We start from the raw sequence: 18764 nt of genomic DNA on the forward strand, positions 1-18764 counted from the left end.
TTAATCACAATCTTTCTTACTAGCTATAACAGCACTAGATATATAGAAACACAAATTTAGTATGGTTACATTTTGAATTCTTTGATTTCTACAGTTTCTTCTATGTAAGTTATGACTGCCAGCCATCATCTCTCTCTCATCTATACACAACTGTGACAGAGTTGGGTGAAGTGAAGGTCAGAGGAAGCTTAAAAGGCATTTGAGTTTTCTCTCATCTTGACAGGGATTTCATCCCTCTTCATTACACAGGGAATTCAAAGTTATTGGAAAAACATTAAAAGGTATTTCTATATCATACATTTGTTTATGATGATTTAAAGGAAAATACCGTTTCTAAACCAAGCACAAGCAACTTGTAATGGATACTAAGTTCAGAAATTTTATGCAGCTAAAAGGACTTCTGATGAGATATGTAAGCACTGAAGAAGATTAACACTCGGCTACCAGTAACTAGGACTGTTGCTGACCCATGAGACAATGGATTACAAATAAAAGATCAACCACGTCTGCAAAAAAAAAAAAATGGTGTAACTCACATTTGATTTGCAAACCTTCTGATCTTACAGGAATGAACCAAGTGTAACACTGAGGATACAGAAATAAGCATACACTAATAGCACTGTGTGCTGAAATTACCTTATCTCCGTAACTCATCTTCAAGAACTACAGTGCAGTACAGTAGTAAAAAAGCTATTATTAAATGCATTAAGACACTAAGACTATTGTTGAATGTGTATCCACATTTTCAGCAGCCTTCAGTACTGTGCCTAATACTGAGCACAGTACTTCGATACTGTTGCTTAAGCGACTGCTGGAGAAGTTCAAATCTTTGATTACACATGAAGAAATCAGCCCTGAAAAGTTCCTGCTGGATATCTATGCTAATTAAAACAATAAAAAAAAAAGCCATTCAAACAGAAGGTTGGAAAAGTACTTATGTCACACACAAGCTCAAACAATTTGCCTGGCAAAGTAGTTTAACGCACATAAGCAGCAGGTTAGGAAACACTCTACAGCCCACTTCCAGTTGCTTTCAAATCTATACCTTACTAGAAATACTGTCTACATTTTTTTAAAAGACTGTAGGCCCATCCATATCTTTCTGTTAAGTTTAAACTTACCGAAGTTCTTCTACTGCCTGTTTTAGCAATTTATAAAACTGTACTCCTCCACTATACTCAGAAGAATGGGTTATTCAAAAGTAGATAAACAGATGATCAAGCTACCCCTCAAGTTTTATCGAAATAAATACAAAGCAGAATTTTCTGAAAGTTTCCGAGAAAAAAAAAAAAAAAAAAACACAAAAAAACCCACAAAACTCAGTGCCTCAGCAGTACCTGCATTTGTTCTTCTACAAGGATTACAGTCAGCTTCAAAAAAAGTGTTAAACTTCTAATCCTTAATGATAAAAACCCCTCAAACTGCTTTACTTCCTACTCTATTATTCTAACATACTTTCAAAAATCTGCACCCATTTCAGCTTGTACACTACCTACAACCCCCAGCAAGAAAGGCTAATAATAAAAGGTAGCTTGTTTAGGTAGCAGTTCATTGCTGAACAAAGAAGAGTTACATTGACTCTCCTGGACCATCGCTAGCCCTGCACTGCCAGAAGAAATATAAACTGGGACAAAAGCTTCAAGCTTGAATGCCTACGGTACTTAAATATACGTCCTGATTGTCAAAGGTACTCAATACATGAAGCTTCACCAACACCACACACCTCATGAAAGCAGTATAACACACAATTAAACACAAAGAAAAAACATTTAAAAACACATGACAACAAACATTGGCCTAAGTGCCCAAATACAGACATACCTACATGTGAATTTTTCTCGCTTAGCACAGTGGTAAAAGCTTGACTTCATACACACATATGGAGCAACACTTAGACTTAAACATATTCTTATGTTTATACAGCCCAGTTTAAATGTTTTTTTTAATAATTCTTATAGCATTATTTTAAACTTACAGTAGTAATATTTAGGCTCAATGTACACTTTCTCTAATTTTAAATATTGTGATAAAAAGACTAGTGAAATTCTGGAAAATTACTAAGTGAATTTAAAAAAAAAGGTTAAATCAACAACAGCATTAAAACAACTTAGATGAAGTCAAGACCAGTAAGTGTACATTAAGACTGTGAAGTAGAAAAAAAAAAGGAGTCATTTCTGAAGTACAAAAAAATAATGCCAAAATAATTTAAAAATAAAGTGTAATAAAAAATTAATTGCTTGCTCAACGAAAAACAGTGAACAAGTTTACTGTGACTTTTCTACTCTACCAAAACAAATGTTCAAGATTTTACTTTGCAAGTATAAAAAAATTTCATAAAATTGAACAAGTTCAGTTATTAAAGCATAATGTTGTATTTGAACTGTGATGAGTATTATTCTTAATCTCTGCACAGCACCAAAGTCAGAAGCCCTCATTTAGTAGGTACTAGCAAGCCATTTAGTCCATAAGGTAAGCAACAATGATAAAATACCTAAACTATCACAGGCAATACTCTCTAGCATTTGCTTGTATGGGATCGTTAGAATCCCTGCCTGCCAAACACTCATCACCTCTAAATCAATCTCTCTCTCTCAGGAAAGCCTACCCAGCTTCAGTGGAAGAGGGAGACCTTTGCATATAACTGCAACCACAAACCAAATCCTGCTTCAAACACTGATAATGCATAATAGGTGTTCGGAGGCTTGCACAAAATGAGCTGATGAGGGTTTCTACACCACAACTGACTGTAGCACAATTACTATCTTTGTTAGCAAATTCCAAAGACAGACCAAGAGTTAAACTGTTGCAAGACATTAAAGCCAGAAGGATGATCAGGTGCTCCAGTTTGATACCAGAATTACACTGCACTTCCATCATGCAATTCCTAAGTCTGTAAATGCTTTAGAATAGGCTAAAATAAATAAAGTGCTATCTCCAGTCACTCGAGCTCTTTCCATCTTAGCTTTAGGCTATAGTTTCTTCTACAAATACACTGAGAATAAACTAGTTCCTTATTTACAGTGAATGTTACCATGAAATAATTTACTGAATAATCTTACCCTTAGTCCCTGCTTAGTATTCTGTTAAAGCATGCTTTTGCTTAATAGCATCACCTAAGTGCAATAAATGAAAGGTACAGGCCCACTTTTAAAAAAAGTTCTCAGTCATTTGTTAAAGTATAATACATATTACACACAACACATTTTAGTCTCATAAATTAATCAATAGAAAAGAACCAGTGCATTAAATCAATGAGAACAAAGACACACTACTCCTCTACTTTTCCTTACATTTCACCTACACCAAACTGCAAACCCAGATTGCAAATTATTCCCAAAAAGGTCATACCAAGAATGCACTTGCTGTTATTACACTGATATTCAGGTGTGCGCAGTTTCTTCTTCTAAAAGACTATACTAGCAATACTACTGTTTACAACTTGATCTACTTCCTAAGCTGTTAAAAGACAGGTCTGAAAATGCTTATTTACTTTATTACCCTCTGCAAAGGGAACATCATTATTATAGGTTTTTGGGTTTTTTTTGTAGCACAGGTGTGCTATCCATATGTCTTTTCACTCACATTTAAGCAAGGTAGATTAATGTTGGGGGGGGGGTGGGGTTGGATGGGTTGGGTTTTTTCCCTCCTCCCATCCTCATAACTTTGCTAGCTTACCACCGACTGTTACAGTTATTACTCTACTGTGGGATTATCTAGATCACAGGAACTTGTAAAGGCTGAAACACTTCACTACCAATACACAGACTGACAAACGGATAATTCTAATTTCCAGGTTAGCCTGTAATGTAAAGAATGTAAATCCTGACACAGTAGCAAAGATCACTTTTCAACATTAAATATTTTGAAGTCTTTCGTTTGTTTGTTTTGACATACACATAACATAGATGATTTAGTCTGCTTATACACTGACAATTTCCAAAGCACAGCCAAAACCGTAGTGCTAAGGAACATTTTCTGGAAATCACGTTATCAGTTGGAGAGGTACATTTCTCAGCATCTCCAACAATCTGCCTGAAGTGCTAAATTACTGCTTTTACAACCCTCTGAAATCTGTTGGTTCTTCCTGTCTTTAAAGACAATGCAATACCAAGCACTGTAGCAATCCTTAGTTCAAAGCACATCATGGCATGCAGAAAACGCATCTGTAAGAGACACCAGAAAAAGGCCCATCCAAACAGGTATTGCCACCTACAGCTGGCCAGCAGACACACAAGGTGCAGACCCTGAATTCGTCATTGTTCTTTCCTTAGAGCAGAGAGCTAACAAAGTCAATTCTGCCAACAGTAGGTATTTTATTTCATCAGATGAAATGAGAAGCTGGACTTGTCAGCGTGACGCAACAGCAACCACACTTTCTTCACCAAAGCACTCTCTTCTTACTCAGGTGACTTGCCATTACCGAGGGTAACTATTTTTTCAAGTTCCATAAATAGCCAAATTGAAGGTACAAAGAGACTTTTTTAAAAAGTCAATCTCCTAGAATTCAAGTTATGCAATTTTCAAATTGGTGGCAAGACTCTGAAGCAAGTTTAAAATCTGAAAAATGGAAAATAACAACACTGCCCCTGGGATGCAACTAAAAAAAAAAAAAACCATAAATCCACGCTGAGCCACCATAAATCCTTTGTTGTGAAGTGTCTTCTCCCTTTTTCATCAAATACACAAAAGCAAAACTTAGAGCAAATAAAAAAGCCCGTGTAAACTCTAAAACAGCTTCCAAAGTAAGTACACAAAATAGTTACCGCATCAGGAACAACGTTTAATTGAAACTTCCAGTTCTACTTTAATATGTTCATTCACTAGTGCTTACTAACATCTTCAACAAGTATTACATTACCTCTGTAAAAATCTCATTTGTACCTTCCTACTACACACTTGCATATGTGATGAAAATTCATCCAATTTCCTGACTGTACTCTTGCTTTACAAGCTAATACTAGTTACTACTACTAGAGATTCCCAAAGGCTGTTCACAAGTCTTTCAATTCTCACGTTCCGCTTTAATCTTCCACACTCTCCACAGATTTACTAACAAGTCAAAACACACATCCTATACGGAAAACATTTCCTCCACTTCTTTCTTCTGTCCAGCTGTAAAGGGATCTCTTAATAATTTTTCTTCAAAAAGGAAATTATGAGAGATTGTCAGATAAAGAATACTTCAAATCTCTATGTCAGTTTTATGTGTTTATCATCACCTTCTCCACCTTCCTCTTTTGCTTCGCTGCTGGATGAAATGCACAGACAGGTGAAAACAACTTGCATCAGACTAAAGAATGAAAGCAACCCTACAGGAAATGCTGTCAAGGACAGGGAGACAGTTACTAGTTCTCTTATCCTTCATTCACAAAATCTGCTTTTGAGTAATGGTAAACAACATTTCAGATTAAGTTATTTTTAAATTCACTTACAGCAGCCTGTATAACTGCTGTAAAATACATTGAGTTTTTTTAACTTTTCACCTTACAGGTAATTTGAGAATTATATAAGTGCGTACAAAATCTTATTGCAAGTATCTATAGCATAATAAAGCATTGTCTAGGAAGATGTAAAACTGATTTTGCAACACTAAGTATAAATACACGAAAGAATTCACTGCAATATAAATATGTATTTTTCCATACTGAAGTTTCAAAAGCATAAAAATAAAAGAAATCCTCTTCTACAGTTCTAGAGATGAAAGACTAAACACAAAAGACTATACCTAAAATTGACAGGATTTAATAACTGAAATGAATAAATCGATGTAACTGCTGCAAATCCAAGAAACTATCAGAATCACACACTAAAACAAGTCCACACCATGATTCAAGCTAAGGAAAAATAAAAAGTTACTTAACATCCAAAAAACTGGCCCGCATTTTTGTAGATTGAAATATTAAAAGAGATAAATCTACCAACATACAAACATCTGTGGCATACCCAAGAGGCTGAAGAAAGACTAGTCCAAAGAACTAGGGGTGCTTTGGTTTTTTAAATACAGAAACTGTAACAGTATTATTTGTATCCTCTCTTTAAGAAATAAAGTTCGCAAATTAATTTTCCATACAGCATTCTGCCAAACAGTTCATTTTTAATATTTCTTATTTCAAGTCACAGTGAAGATTAAAAAAAAAAATTATTCATACTGGGGAAATAAAGGTTACAGCTTTCAAAGCAGATACACTCCATGCTGTCTATATTTAAAAGGCCATGCCCTGATAACAGGCATAGAAACAGCCGCAAATGGTGTTCTAAAAACTGAACAGGGCTGAAGACTTAAAGATACCGGCACGTCTTTAAATGCAATTATATACAGGTTTAAGGAAAGCTGGGAGTTAATCTAAACAAGGTATTACATCGGTCAGATGTTTTTTCAAAGGCATATCAAATGGAATTTTACAGCTTCTTCACTGGCCCAATTATGTCATCACTCACTTCTTTCTCCTACCTTTTCCCTTGCCAGGTTTAGAATCACTTGGGATGTATTGATATAAAACTTCAGTCATATATGTGTGTGTGTGCACATGAGACAGAGAGAGAGAAATAGGGATTTTATACACACGTATTTACAGCATACATGCTTCTTAAATGTTTATGTACTTTTACAATATGCTACCCCTTACCTCCTGTAAAAGAGGGAATAATCTAACAAACAGGCAAAAAAACTCTCAAGAAAACTCTAGTTAGAGACATCCAATGACCAGAAAAGTGAGGAGCCAAGCAGAATAACAGCATATCTTGCACTACCTTTAGTGAGTGATGAGGTCTCAGCTCCAGACCAAAAAAAAATTCCAGTCAAAATGACAATACAAATCACATCTCGCCCTGAGATCCCCTGGAAGCGGAAACAGACAATCTCACTAAGTTTTTAATGTTACAGGCAGATATACAGGGAGAAGTGCTGCTGCAAATTATGTAAATTGTACACAAAAATGACCTGACCACTGCTGCCATGCAAAAAAACACAATTATTTTTGGTCTCCATTTAACAGAGTCATATCCTGCTCTGTGTAAAGCATCTAAATGCTTTTCCAACTGCAGCTAAACAAAAGTATAGTCTACCTGGAGATGATAGATTGAACAAAGACACAACGTGCATGGGAGAAGGATATGATCTTTGGCTAGCCAAATAGCAGAGGAAGAAGGTATTTCTGGCTATTGTTACCCTGAGGGATTTAAACATTCTGGGAAAAACTACCAATCATGACAAACAGCTAACATATGCTCTTAAAATCACGGTACAGTCACGTGCTAGATGTCATTTTCCAAAACACTGAGCATCAATGAGCTTATGATTCTCTTACTCAGCTATCCCCTGAAAGCTTAGGGAGCTTTTTTGGTTGGTTGGTTAAAAAACAAACAAACAAACAACACAAAAAAACACAAAACAAAAAAAAACCACCACAGGCCACCAAACACAAACAGGACCCATGAAGAGAAGGCTTAGTGTTCTGGTTTAGAAAGATCGAAGGAAGGAAAACCAAAAAAACATTTATGAGAAAATTGACTGCTGGTAGCATAATGGTGACACTGTGGGCTTTAACAACTCAATCTGTCTCCTACCACCTTCACGTACTTATTGACTAAAAACATAATCAGAATGAAACAGTGTTGGAACTTGTCTTCTAGCACTCCTGGAAGACAAGCTGCTACTCATTACAGCTCTCTGGCATCTTAGAAAGACATGATGAAAGCCACTAAGGCAGTCAACACCTCATGATCAGTCAACATAATCAGAGACTGCTGATAGAGTTAGTATTTTCGATATTAAGAAAAGAATCCAGCCTCTCCCAGCAACCCGTTTTACTTTTTTTTTTTTAATAAAGTTTGGCCACTGATATTACTCCTCATTTAAGTTATGGCACCAAAAAGATATTTAAGAAGTACTTCACCTCCCGTTGCTGTGGCATTTTTCGCACCTTGTAAGTGTTTAGTGCTTTGTCTCCTCACCCAAGTCTCAGTTTTTCTTTTCTAGTGTTCTTTTCTGTCCTCTCCCACATTCTCAAGTCAGGTTATTTATCTTAAAGTTACTTCTCCCATTAATGTAGCTCCTTCTTAGAGAAGAAGTTCTTTGGGAGAACCACCACAGTCTTCCTGTCCATTTGTAAACACATATCCCAAGAGGTCCTCAAAACAGTGAGGAATTTCTACGCGTAATTAATACCAAACAATTGCACTTTAAAACTGCTATGCAGATCACTTCAGTCTGCACACGCAAGGGCCTTTCACAACTGACACAGCCTCTCTGCACACACTGTCAAAGAAATGAGACTATTCACATGCACATACTATTAAGACCAGCCAGTGGTCATTTCTTTGAAAAGGTGAAGGTGGGAAAGAACTTGTGCAGTTTCTTACTCTGACTGCACAGAATCAGTGCACCAGACTGAAAGGCTTACCACCCCTCCACAGGCCTGAGCGGCTCTCACAATGGATTAATGCTTTGAAGAAAACCACCAAGACCAAAAGTGCCCCAAGTTCAATTTAAAGAGCCACAATGGTGTTGCTGAACCTCCCTTTTCCCACCATACTCATTTGCCTAAAGCGTCTCTTGGCTGTCAAAGAGAAGGCTTCTGCATACACCACAGACTCGCAACTGGTTCAACCTGAGTAAAGTCAATACTTGAAAAAGAGAAGCTGAGGCAGGATGAAGTCTAGGCTTGTGAAGAAAAAAAAAATCTACATAAGAATAAATATTAATTATTTCAGTATAACAAATAATCTAAACTACAATCACCACTAGCATACCCACATTCCACAGTATTCTTTTGTCTTCCTCTATACAATGGGAATATACACGCTGTCACAGATTGTTAAACACAATTTACCCACACAGTAGTTTCAGAGCATAATCAATACAACCCACCCCCTCAAGAGAAAAACAAGTATTTTAATGTAATACCTACATGCGCTGGGACCCAAGAAACAACATTTCTAATTAAACAAAAACATCACACCGCTTCATTTCACAGAATGGCTGTAACGAGACCTGCAAGTTAGTGCAAATCAAACTATCAGACAGCGTATCTTTTAATAAAGTTACGGGCAGTCTTACCTCTCATCCTCACCATCTACAAGGGGCGTTGTCAATGGCAGCACCTTCAGCGGGAAGAGGGAAGCAGAGGATGGCACATTGCTGCTACCGCCATCCGAAACGGCTGATGCTCCAACACCACTCTCGCCACTGGCAGCTTGAGGTAAACCCACTAAGGAAGGTTCTGTAGGGCGTCTGCCATCTTCAATTTGGCTTACAATTGACTGAGCTAGTGATTGTGCGGGGAACTGGGTAGAGCTTAGCGGTATCTGCTGTGGCACACTCTGTGCCACTGGCATACCTATACTTGTTGATATCAAGGGAGGCTGACTAACATTTTGAGCCAAATTCCCGTTCTGCACAGCCGAAGCTTGTGCTATATTCTGTGGCTGTCCCAAACCTATAGAAGCAGAAGGTATGCCAGGAGGCACAGCTGAACCAGCTTGACTTGGTGCAGGAACAGTACTAGCAGAAGGTATAGGGCTAACCGCAGGCAGCTGCTGGCCAGTCATCCCTTGGACTACAGATTCCACTCCTTGTGCCTGCGGCTGTACAGGTAACAAGGTGTTTTGCTGAGCAATGACCATTTGCTGAGGAAGGCCTGAAGCGCTAGGCTGTAATCCCTGCTGCATTATTCCTGTCTGCACAGGCTGCACTACTTGTGAAGATGGAGGAGCAGCCGTCGACGGCATGACTGGAGGTGGAATTTGGTTTGCAGCAGATGGTGGTTGCACCACGGCAGCTACGCTTCCTTGCTGCCCAACATTCAGCATCTGACCACTGGTACCTACACCTGGTATCGCTGCTGGAGCGTGTGCAACAGGCTGAGCCGGGGCAGCGGCTGGATGTGCTTGTACTGAAGGCTGCATGCTCTGTGCCTGGGCAACAGGAACCGGTTGCCCTGCTCCTACTCCTGTAGAACTGGGCTGCATGGCAGGGGCTGGAGTCTGAAGGATCTGCTGATGTTGAATGTAGTCTGGCATAGCCCCCGTAACAGAGTTTTGGTTCACCGGCTTAACGTGACCTGCGGCCATCTGCGTAGGAACTGTCGTCTGCTGCTGCTGCTGCTGTTGTCCATACTGCAACTGCTGCTGCTGTACAACGGGCAAAGTCTGCACAGGCTGCGCCGGCTGAGAATACGGTAGCTGCTGTTGAGCCATACTCTGAATGGCAGGCTGCTGGTGGCCCAGAGATGGGGATACACCTAGCATACTAACTGGAGCTGGCTGAACCCCAGTAACAGTGGTTAGACTGGCCTGTGCAGGAGGTTGGACCCCTGGCTTCTGCTGTGGATAGTTTACTTCTTGAGAATGCAGCTGGACTTGTGCAAGCTGTGATTGAGAAACACTCTGTGGTATACTAGATGCTGGAATTGCCGGAGGAGCAGCGCTGCTAAAATCCATCTGCTGCGGACCCACACCTTGAAATGCTTGCTGCTGTACCACAGTAGGTGCTCCTATTTCTCCACTTCCCACACTTTCTGTATAGTGACTCAGTGTGCTTACATTGCTGCTAACAGAACTCCCACTGGTGCTCTCCCTTTCAGAAGTCACTTCAAGCGGGTTTTGTTTTATCGTCTCTACTGCTTTGTTTACTGCTACTCCTTCGGAAGCTGCAACAGTGTTTTCTTTATCATAGAATTCAGTGCATGTCCATCTACCTTTCTTGAAAGGTTCAGAACTAGAATCTAATTTTACAACCCTAAACCTTGACGTGCCAGATGCAGGCTGCTGCTGGCTTGATCCCACTGCCATTCCTGCAGTTGCATTAGTAACATTGTTCATGACACTAGAGGAAGCACTCGTACCATTGCCAACACCACTCAAGATATTCACATTAACATTGCTGCTAGTTCCAGACAAAGCATTTACATTACCAGTACTCGTGATGTTGCTTAAATTTATAGTACCAAGCATGCCGCTTGCCACACCAGAACTACCACCACCCATATTATTTAAGGTACTAGTTCCAGTCGCAGGACTTACACCTAAACTGCCGGGAGTACTTGTAGTGCGGATATTAGACACGACAGATGCCGGGGAACCAGTGGATGATGCAGCAGAAACCGGTGCAGTTGATATAACATTGTCAGAGCTTCCAGTTGTTGATAGTTTTCTAAATGACGGACTGGGCGGTGGTCCTCCAGAAACTGGGGCACTGCCCACCCCAGGATGCGACGGATGATGGTGTCCATGATGGTGGTGGTGAAGATGGTGATGGTGATGAACATGATGGGGGTGAACACTTCCATTGATCACAACACTCTGCTGTGGGTGATGAGGCAGAGGAGCATGCTGCTGAGGAAGATGAGGCTGGTTTGGAGAAACAGCCCCAGGAGTCTCTGCCTCTTGGAAGTTATTTAAAGTCTCTTCAGAGGAGCTCCTCTCAGGTTCTCCCAAGTCAGTGGCCCTGGATAGAGAAACATCCAAGATTTCTGAAGACGACAGGTCCTCAGTGTGGGACTCATCCAGGTCATCGTAGCTTTCTGTATCCTCAGCTATGCTGTTATTAGAGCTCATACTAGCTGATATTTGAGCAGGGGTCACACTGGTGATTTGGAAGCCACTTTTCTTTTTCATTTGAGCTCCAGTCTGTGCAAGAGGCTGTGGCTGGAGCTGAGACTGCGAGAGGAGGTTCAGGCTTTGTGGAGGAGGGGGTGTCGGCTGTAGACCCGCTGACGAAGACGTTGCAGGAGACGAAGGCGGCGGCTGGACCAGCAAAGGAGGCTGATAATCCTCGGCGGAGAGGGCAGCGCTCCCAACGCCAGTACCTGGTGCAGTGGGAGCAGTAACGCAGCTGCTGCCGCTGCTACTGCTGCTGCCCCTTCTAGGAAACATTGCCGGGTGCGCCATCTTCCTAGCACTAATGTCTGCGGCTGAGTCAGGCTGGTGCATTGTATCGGGTGTATTTTAAGAGTGCAATCCCCCGGTATGGAGAGAGACAGACATACACACACAGTTAGCTTTGCGCTCACGGCAGGGCAGAGAGACACCGCCACGCACAACCCCCCCGGCTCCCGCAGAGCACGGGCTGAGGCGCCGCGGCACCGCCGCTCGCCAGCCACCCAGCCAGCCACCCCCCTCCCCTCCTCCTCCCCTCCGAGACAGGGAGGGGGCGAGGACCGGTCCTCCGCCGCCCCTAGATCAGCGCCTCTGAATGTCACACTTTCAATCCTCCGCCATTCACTTTCTTTCGCCCTCTTTCCCCCCCCCCCCCCCACCGTGGATTTCCACCACCACCCCCCTCCTCGCTCCCCCCCCCCCCCGCCTGCGCCTCTCCCCCGGGGGGGTGGGTGGGCAGCGGGCGGAGGAAATGCCCGCGGTAGCCGGCCGGCCCCGGGGGCGAGCCCCTTCCTCCCCGCGGCTCACCCAGGCGCCGCGGCTCGCCAGCAGCCGGCAGAACCGCCCTCCCCGCCGCCGCCGCCGGGCCGCCGCCTCCTCGGCGGGGCGAGGGCAGCCGGCGGGCCCTCAGGGCAGCCCGGCGAGGCGGCCGGCGCCCCTCGCCATCCCCGCTGTAGTAGTAGTAGGAGGAGAGCGCAGATACGTACAGGACTGGCGCACAGCAGGGCGGCAGCGGCAGGCTGAGCCGGGCAGGGACATCCCCGTCAGTGGCAGCCATGGAGCTGAATCATTTTGGGTATTAAAGAGAGGGAATAAGGAGGGAAGAAAAGCAGCAGCAGCCCGACAAGAGAGTCCATGAAAAGGAGGGAGGGAGGAAGGGGGAGCCAGCCAGGCAGCCTCTCTCTCCTCCCTCTGTGTCTGGCTGTCTCTGGAGGAGGCTCCGCTCCGCACGCTCTTCCTTCCCCCTCCGCCTCCTCCCCCTTTATAACAGGCGGCACCCGCTCTTCCTCCGCAGAACCGCGCCTGGGACCAGTCCTCCTCCTCCTCCTCCCGCTTGCGCCGCTGCCCCGTCCGTCCTTTCTTCCCTCCCGGCCTCCCCCGGCTCCCCCGCCGCCGCGGGTCTCTCCCCGCCCGGCCCCGTCTCCTCACGGAGCGCTGGAGGAGGGCGCTGCGCCGGGCTGCGGGGGGGAGGGGAAAGCTCGCCAAAGGGGAGGGCAGGCGAGAGACAACGTAAGATGGCGGCCGCCGCGCATGCGCGCCCCGCCGGCAGACATAAAGCCCGTCTGGCCCCGGCCGGCGGAAATCGGCTCGGCTCGCCTGGCGGAAATTGCCGAGCGGCGCCGAGCGCCGGGAGAGGGGGAGGGAAGGGCGGGGGGTGTCCCTGCGTGGCGGCCGCCCCGGGCGGGGGCAACGCCGCGGCCGTGGCGAGAGGGCGGGCAGCCCCCCTCGCCCCCCAGGTGCCCCGCTCTGCCTCCTCCCCGGGCCCGCAGGATGACTGTGCCTCACATGACCCGCCGCCGCCTCCCTCCCCCTCTCCTCGGCTCCGTTGCAGATTTATTCAAGTTATTCATCACCTTCTCCTTCCTCCCCTCCCTCGGTCCAGAATATTCCTGCCCGTTCCTTCCCTCCGCCCACGGGGAAAGCGGAGGCGCCTCGCTCGGGGGCCGCCTTCCCCTTTGTGCCCCAGGCGGGGGTCGCCGCGGGGGACTCCCCTCACGCCCCGAAATGGCCGTCGCACCCCCACCCCTTCCCCCGTCGCTCTCCCCGCTGAGCGGGCCGGGCGGGAAGGCCCCCGGGGCGGGAGGAGGGTGTCACCGGGCGGTGAGGGGAGGCCCCCGGGGGCCGCCACCGCGGCACCCGCCGTTGGCGGGGCGGGAGGTGCGAGCCTGGAGCCGGGGCGCGCACTGAGGCGGCGGCGAGGGGATGCGGGGCCGCGGCGGGTCCGAGGGGGAGCGGAGCCCCGAGGCGGCCGGGCCAGGTGAAATTGTTCATCTGCACTCAGAACCGACACCTCTGTGTGTGTGTGTGCGTGGAGGAGCTTCGGATGAGAGCTCGAGAGGAAACACAGCAAAGCGCTGCTCCAAAAATGATGCCGTTCAAAGGTATTTTTAAGTTACTAAACGGAGTTGAGGTGAAATCCACCCCTCTTCCCTTGCTTGTTCCAGTGCCGGCATCCCACCGCGGAAGAAAGACCACATGGCCGTCCAGAGCTGGGCAGCGAAGCTCGACGGGCCCCTCACAGCAGGGCTGCTCCAGCTTTTCCCCGTCCCAAACTGAGCTTCCCCTCACCGTGGAGCCACGACCATCTGGTCTCTGAAGACGCTGGAGGCGTGCCTGTCCGTCAGGAGATTTGCCTTCGTGTCCTTGTACCCGTTAGCATGCACGGAGCAGGTAGGCAGGTATCTCATGGCCACACAAGCCCAGCAGATTCGCGCCATCAGCATTGCACCGCCTCTCCCATCTGCAGGACCCTCTCCAGGAGCGCTTTCAGAGCATGATAAATTGGGTGTCCCGCTTTCCTACGGAGAGGGGGGACAGGTCCGCACCCTCTCCCTGTTTCTCCAGCAGCCCTGTGGTAGCGTGGCAGGGAGAGCTGCTCCTGTTTCCCACTTCCTGGCAGCACATCCTCATCTCCAAACACAGGCCCACGGGTTAGGACAGTCAACAGGGCACAGGGGAAAAAAAAAGGGCTTGGTGTTTGCTGCAGTGAATATTTAAACGCATCATGAAGAGTAGTAGAACTTCAATGGGAGAGGAGTTGTGAGAGTCCAAGGTGTTGTATCATATAGCTGAGTCATTAGAGAGTTCTTGCGGGAGATGTAAATGTTAGTTCTTTCAGGCAGAGAGGAGATTCGAGTCTCCCATGTTCGGTGTGTGGTGTTTAATCGCTGAGGTACTAAAAAAGCTGTTTTTCTGGCTCCATTTTGTGAAAAGGGTGAGGATTCAAGGTCACACACACAGCAGGAGCTTTTGCAGCCTGTTCCTGAATTTCACCCTTCCATCTTGCCTCTCCCTGTTAACCTAGCTTATCTAACTCTCACTCGGTGTGGGGACAGGGGTGGCTTTGAGTAAATCTTGCCTTTTGCAGCCTAATTCCTTTTATGTCTGGAATGCAGACATTCAGCTCAGGTCTCCAGGTACCTGAAAGGTAGACTTGCAACCCTTGCTCTTTCTGTGGCTCTAGGACACTGCCTGTATACAGATGGTGCCGAACACTACGAAACGACTGACACATAATTAAATAAGTTTCTGCCTTTTCTGAGAGCAAGACAATACTATTTTTTAAAACTGATAATCAAATAGAACAGCTTGAATACAATACTACCTGAATGTGAGCTGCCTGCGGGAAGGAGCCTTCGTGTAACCCTCATGGATTTCAGGAAAGCATCACAAAGGTGCCCACAATCTGTCTACATCTTGATGCAACACTGAGGCCGTAGATGTGTTTTTAATGAGATACTCACGTGTAAACATTTTTGAGATGAGAGCCCAAGGTTGCAAGCCAACTTCCATTATAAATTCCTGTTCTGTCTGCTTATAACTTTCCCAGAACAATTTCCTTGAGGAATTAAGTCTTCTATGATTAGTCCCAGCTCAAAGATGATTTTTTGAATGTTTGAACAAAGTCCAACTGCTTTTAAAGCACATAGGCTATGAATACAGATGAATCTGTTTCTAACCTTAAAAAATTGTGCAAAAGTAACTCAAATAGGATCGAGCTATAAAGTTTGTATGTGCCTAATAGACATCAACAACCCTGAAAAAGAATTAAAACAGTAGTATTGTCATTGGTTAAGTGTTTGTTTTTGCCCACACTAACAAACATATTCATTTTGAGTAATTGGTAGTCTTCTGGGCTATAAACTTCTTAGTACAGCATGTGAAACAGTTCTTTAAATTGGGTCCATATAGTTCTCTTCTTATACAAGAGAAACTGAAGAAAAAATGAAATTTAGATAACAGTGTTAACTTATCTGCATAATGTGGGCGCTGGTCAGTTAACAATCTAAATGATGGTCTAGACTAGACAAAGAACATCTGAAGTGGCATGTTTGAAATTAATTTTTTAATGCTGTTAATAAATATGAACATTTTCATGTTACACCTTTGTTTCTTTTCTTACCCGTTTTCATCAGGTACATGCTTACACTTCTCTTTCTTTTATATTTTGTAAGCCTTAATCTAAACATGAAAATGGGATTCTCAAATTAAAGATTTTAATTCCTTTTCATATCCATTAAGTTTATGCAATTAAAATTAGACCATTGAAACTGATGATTTAATTGCTATGAATTGTGTTATTTAGTTGTTGTTCAAAGTAGGAAAAGAAATTTCATCATATGCTTCATTTACAAAACACCAAATATTTCAAAATTCAGCCACAACACAATTGACCACCTTCACATATGGACAGTAAGTGAAATTGCCTAATAGTTATTCCAAACAAGTCTGCCTGCTGTTTTTTAAGGAGCTGTATCAATTGACTAGCTGGAACAAGAGGTTCTTGTGTCATCGCTGGATGGATCCAGCACCTTGTTCAGTGTGGTCACTGCTCATGACTATAGGGCACGTGGTCCTGCAATCCCGTCGCTACCTCAGCTGGAGACTGAAGACTGCTGGAGGGTTGCCAGTACAGAGGAATCCCCTTGGATTGCATCTCCTACATACACGCTTCCCGAAAGAACTCTTATTTCAACCTTAAAATCTTATCATTCAGGTTAGTGCAAGAGAACAAGATCTTCACAGTGTAAATATTAAGAGATCTGTCTCCCATATATGTAATATTTCTTCAGACAGGAAACAACAAGCCTTGTTGCCACCACAGATTCTCCAAGGATACCAGAAGCGGTATTTTACTATTTTCTTTCTTTAGCTCCTTTACTATTTGACACAGTTGTATGTGTTCATCCTAGCATATGCAGTAGTTTATGTCTTTGTACAGGGTAATTATAAAGCCAACAACCAGGAGCACTATGGGGTTTTTACTCAAGACAGTCAGAATCATGGCAGATCAGTCTGATGTGTGTTTTATATCCCATGTGACTGCTTCATAAATTATTTTTTAAAAACTTTAATGAAAAGAATTTTTTATTATATGAAGCTGCCATTCTTAGTTTAAACAGAAGGCTTTTCTGTGTTCATTAATATTGCTGACTGCAGTCTCTAAGTTGATTTGCAAAGATGTATGGAATTTTTTTCTTCCTTCTTAGAGAAGTACTCACAGGAAAATTCTCACCTTTCAGCTCTGAAAAAGCTGTAATTCTACTTCTGCATTTTCTTAGAAAGTTCAAGTCAAGTCTTGATCTTGCTTTCTTGTTTTGTTTTTAGTTGGCTGGTTAGTTGGTTGATTGGGTTTACTGACTGATTCCAAAACGCCTACTGAGACATTTTTCAGTCCTTATTTTAATTCTTATGAAATAACGTTGAACTTTTTGGAAAGGGAAGTTTTCTCACAAGTTTTTATCAAATAAATCCTTGCAGAAATTGACAATTCTAGCAATCTTTTAAAAAGTCAGCTTCCTTCAGACTAGTCAGGTCTATTCCAATGCCAGTATATTCAAAATCATATCTTTCTAGATCATCTGGAAAAGTTGTTTTAAAATATTCATTATACCTGCACTTGGGGAATGTGGCCAAGTAGGTAGTCTTTTTTTTTTAATGGGGATTGCATTCAAATTCAGATTTTATGAAAGACTTCTAGAAGCTTTATCATCACTTTAAACTGTATAGATAGACTATAGGTGTATAGACTATGTGCACTGTGTTGCAGGAGCAAGGGTTAACAATAAATCCTCCACCAGCCCGTGACTGATGCATTACCAGCCAAAAGACCACCGTGATTTTATCACTGTTATCATCTTGCTCTCCTTTACTTCTCCATTTTCACTTATGTTTGTAGTCAATTGAGGAAATTGCATCTTATAGAAGCGCCAAGTTCTGGAAGGTATTTCTTGGATACCTCAACCTACAACTGTAATGGATCCAGTTCCATTGTAGTCTGAGATCATTTATTTAATTAAGTGTTTGTAGACTATAGGTCTTAGATTGTTAACTGTTTGATCTTTGATTAGTCAGCCAAGTGGTATATGTAATTAAACTGAAGATCAAATAAAAGAGATGATCAAATCATTGAAAAATGGTCCAGTTTTTAAATAGACCCTCCCTTTTTTACCTCTGGAAAATCTATGAGCAAAGTAGCAAGTCAACCAGGTTTTTTTAGATTAGTTTTAGTTTTTATGAATTAATCATAAACATTTGCACAGGACTGTTTAATACTGTTGGAAATGTGAGCTCTTAGTTTGTAGTTCTGAGTCGCAAAGATTGTGTGGAATTGTTTTCTTTTGAGTGATCCTAACCCTGATAGAGGAAAGCACTTAGGAAAATGCTTTCCTTAAGAACGCACCTTGTGTCCCCTGACTACACTGGTAATTCTGTGATGCCTAAAAGTTCTGCAATTTATGTGTGATTTTCTTGAATAATCAGGGGTGAATGTGTCTGTTGTGATGAGGCACAAAACTTTAAAATCTTAGGCTAGGAATAAATAGAAATTTTGGGGGTATTTTTTTCCCCCTGAAGCACCAGGCTTGTTTGATGCAGAATTCTTTGGAAAAGCAGAATGTGTAGTTAGTTAGTATTTAGCACAGCCACACAATTTTTGTCATTATATTATCCCATAGTAACTGGAGGCAGATAGGCTGTCCTAGTTGTGAAGGGTACAGAGAAATCCTTCTTGAACTCATTTCATTGTCTGAATCTTGTGTATCTAATTTTCATCTCCCTTTCGGCTGTGTCAACAGTATTTCTTCCCATCTAAAACATATTCTGTGGAAGCAAATATTTGTTTGCACAAATGCAGAATTTTCTATTGGACAGTACTTGAGCAAACT

The 18764-nt window shown here is 43.3% G+C and overlaps 1 protein-coding gene and 1 long non-coding RNA gene across 16 annotated transcripts in view; one reads left to right on the forward strand and one right to left on the reverse strand.

The window, feature by feature from the left end:
* Window positions 1-13063, reverse strand: part of TSC22D1 (TSC22 domain family member 1) — a 97089-nt gene extending 84026 nt beyond the window's left edge. For 12 of the 15 annotated variants that reach the window (XR_015704615.1, XR_015704623.1, XR_015704614.1 and 9 more), the window contains exons 1-2: window positions 12585-13063; window positions 9059-11922 (exon numbers count right to left, since the gene is read on the reverse strand). Coding sequence is in view for 5 of the 15 variants with exons in the window: in XM_087756858.1 (XP_087612984.1) it covers window positions 9059-11889 (2831 nt within the window). In the remaining 10 variants the exon portion in view is untranslated. Of the gene's footprint in view, window positions 1-6801; window positions 6839-9058; window positions 11932-12584 lie in introns of those variants that run through there. The other 3 variants (XM_087756861.1, XM_087756857.1, XM_009463102.2) reach the window with 3 other exon arrangements.
* A 705-nt stretch (window positions 13064-13768) lies between these two features.
* Window positions 13769-17949, forward strand: LOC148055880 (uncharacterized). The gene is made up of 3 exons (XR_015704855.1): window positions 13769-13855; window positions 14043-14268; window positions 16346-17949. It is a non-coding gene; the product is annotated as an uncharacterized LOC148055880 (long non-coding RNA).
* Window positions 17950-18764: the final 815 nt, after the last annotated feature.

This window comes from Nipponia nippon, unplaced genomic scaffold (assembly GCF_047370975.1).
Source record: "Nipponia nippon isolate SJK-2023a ecotype South Korea unplaced genomic scaffold, ASM4737097v1 scaffold_2, whole genome shotgun sequence".
NCBI lineage: Eukaryota > Metazoa > Chordata > Aves > Pelecaniformes > Threskiornithidae > Nipponia > Nipponia nippon.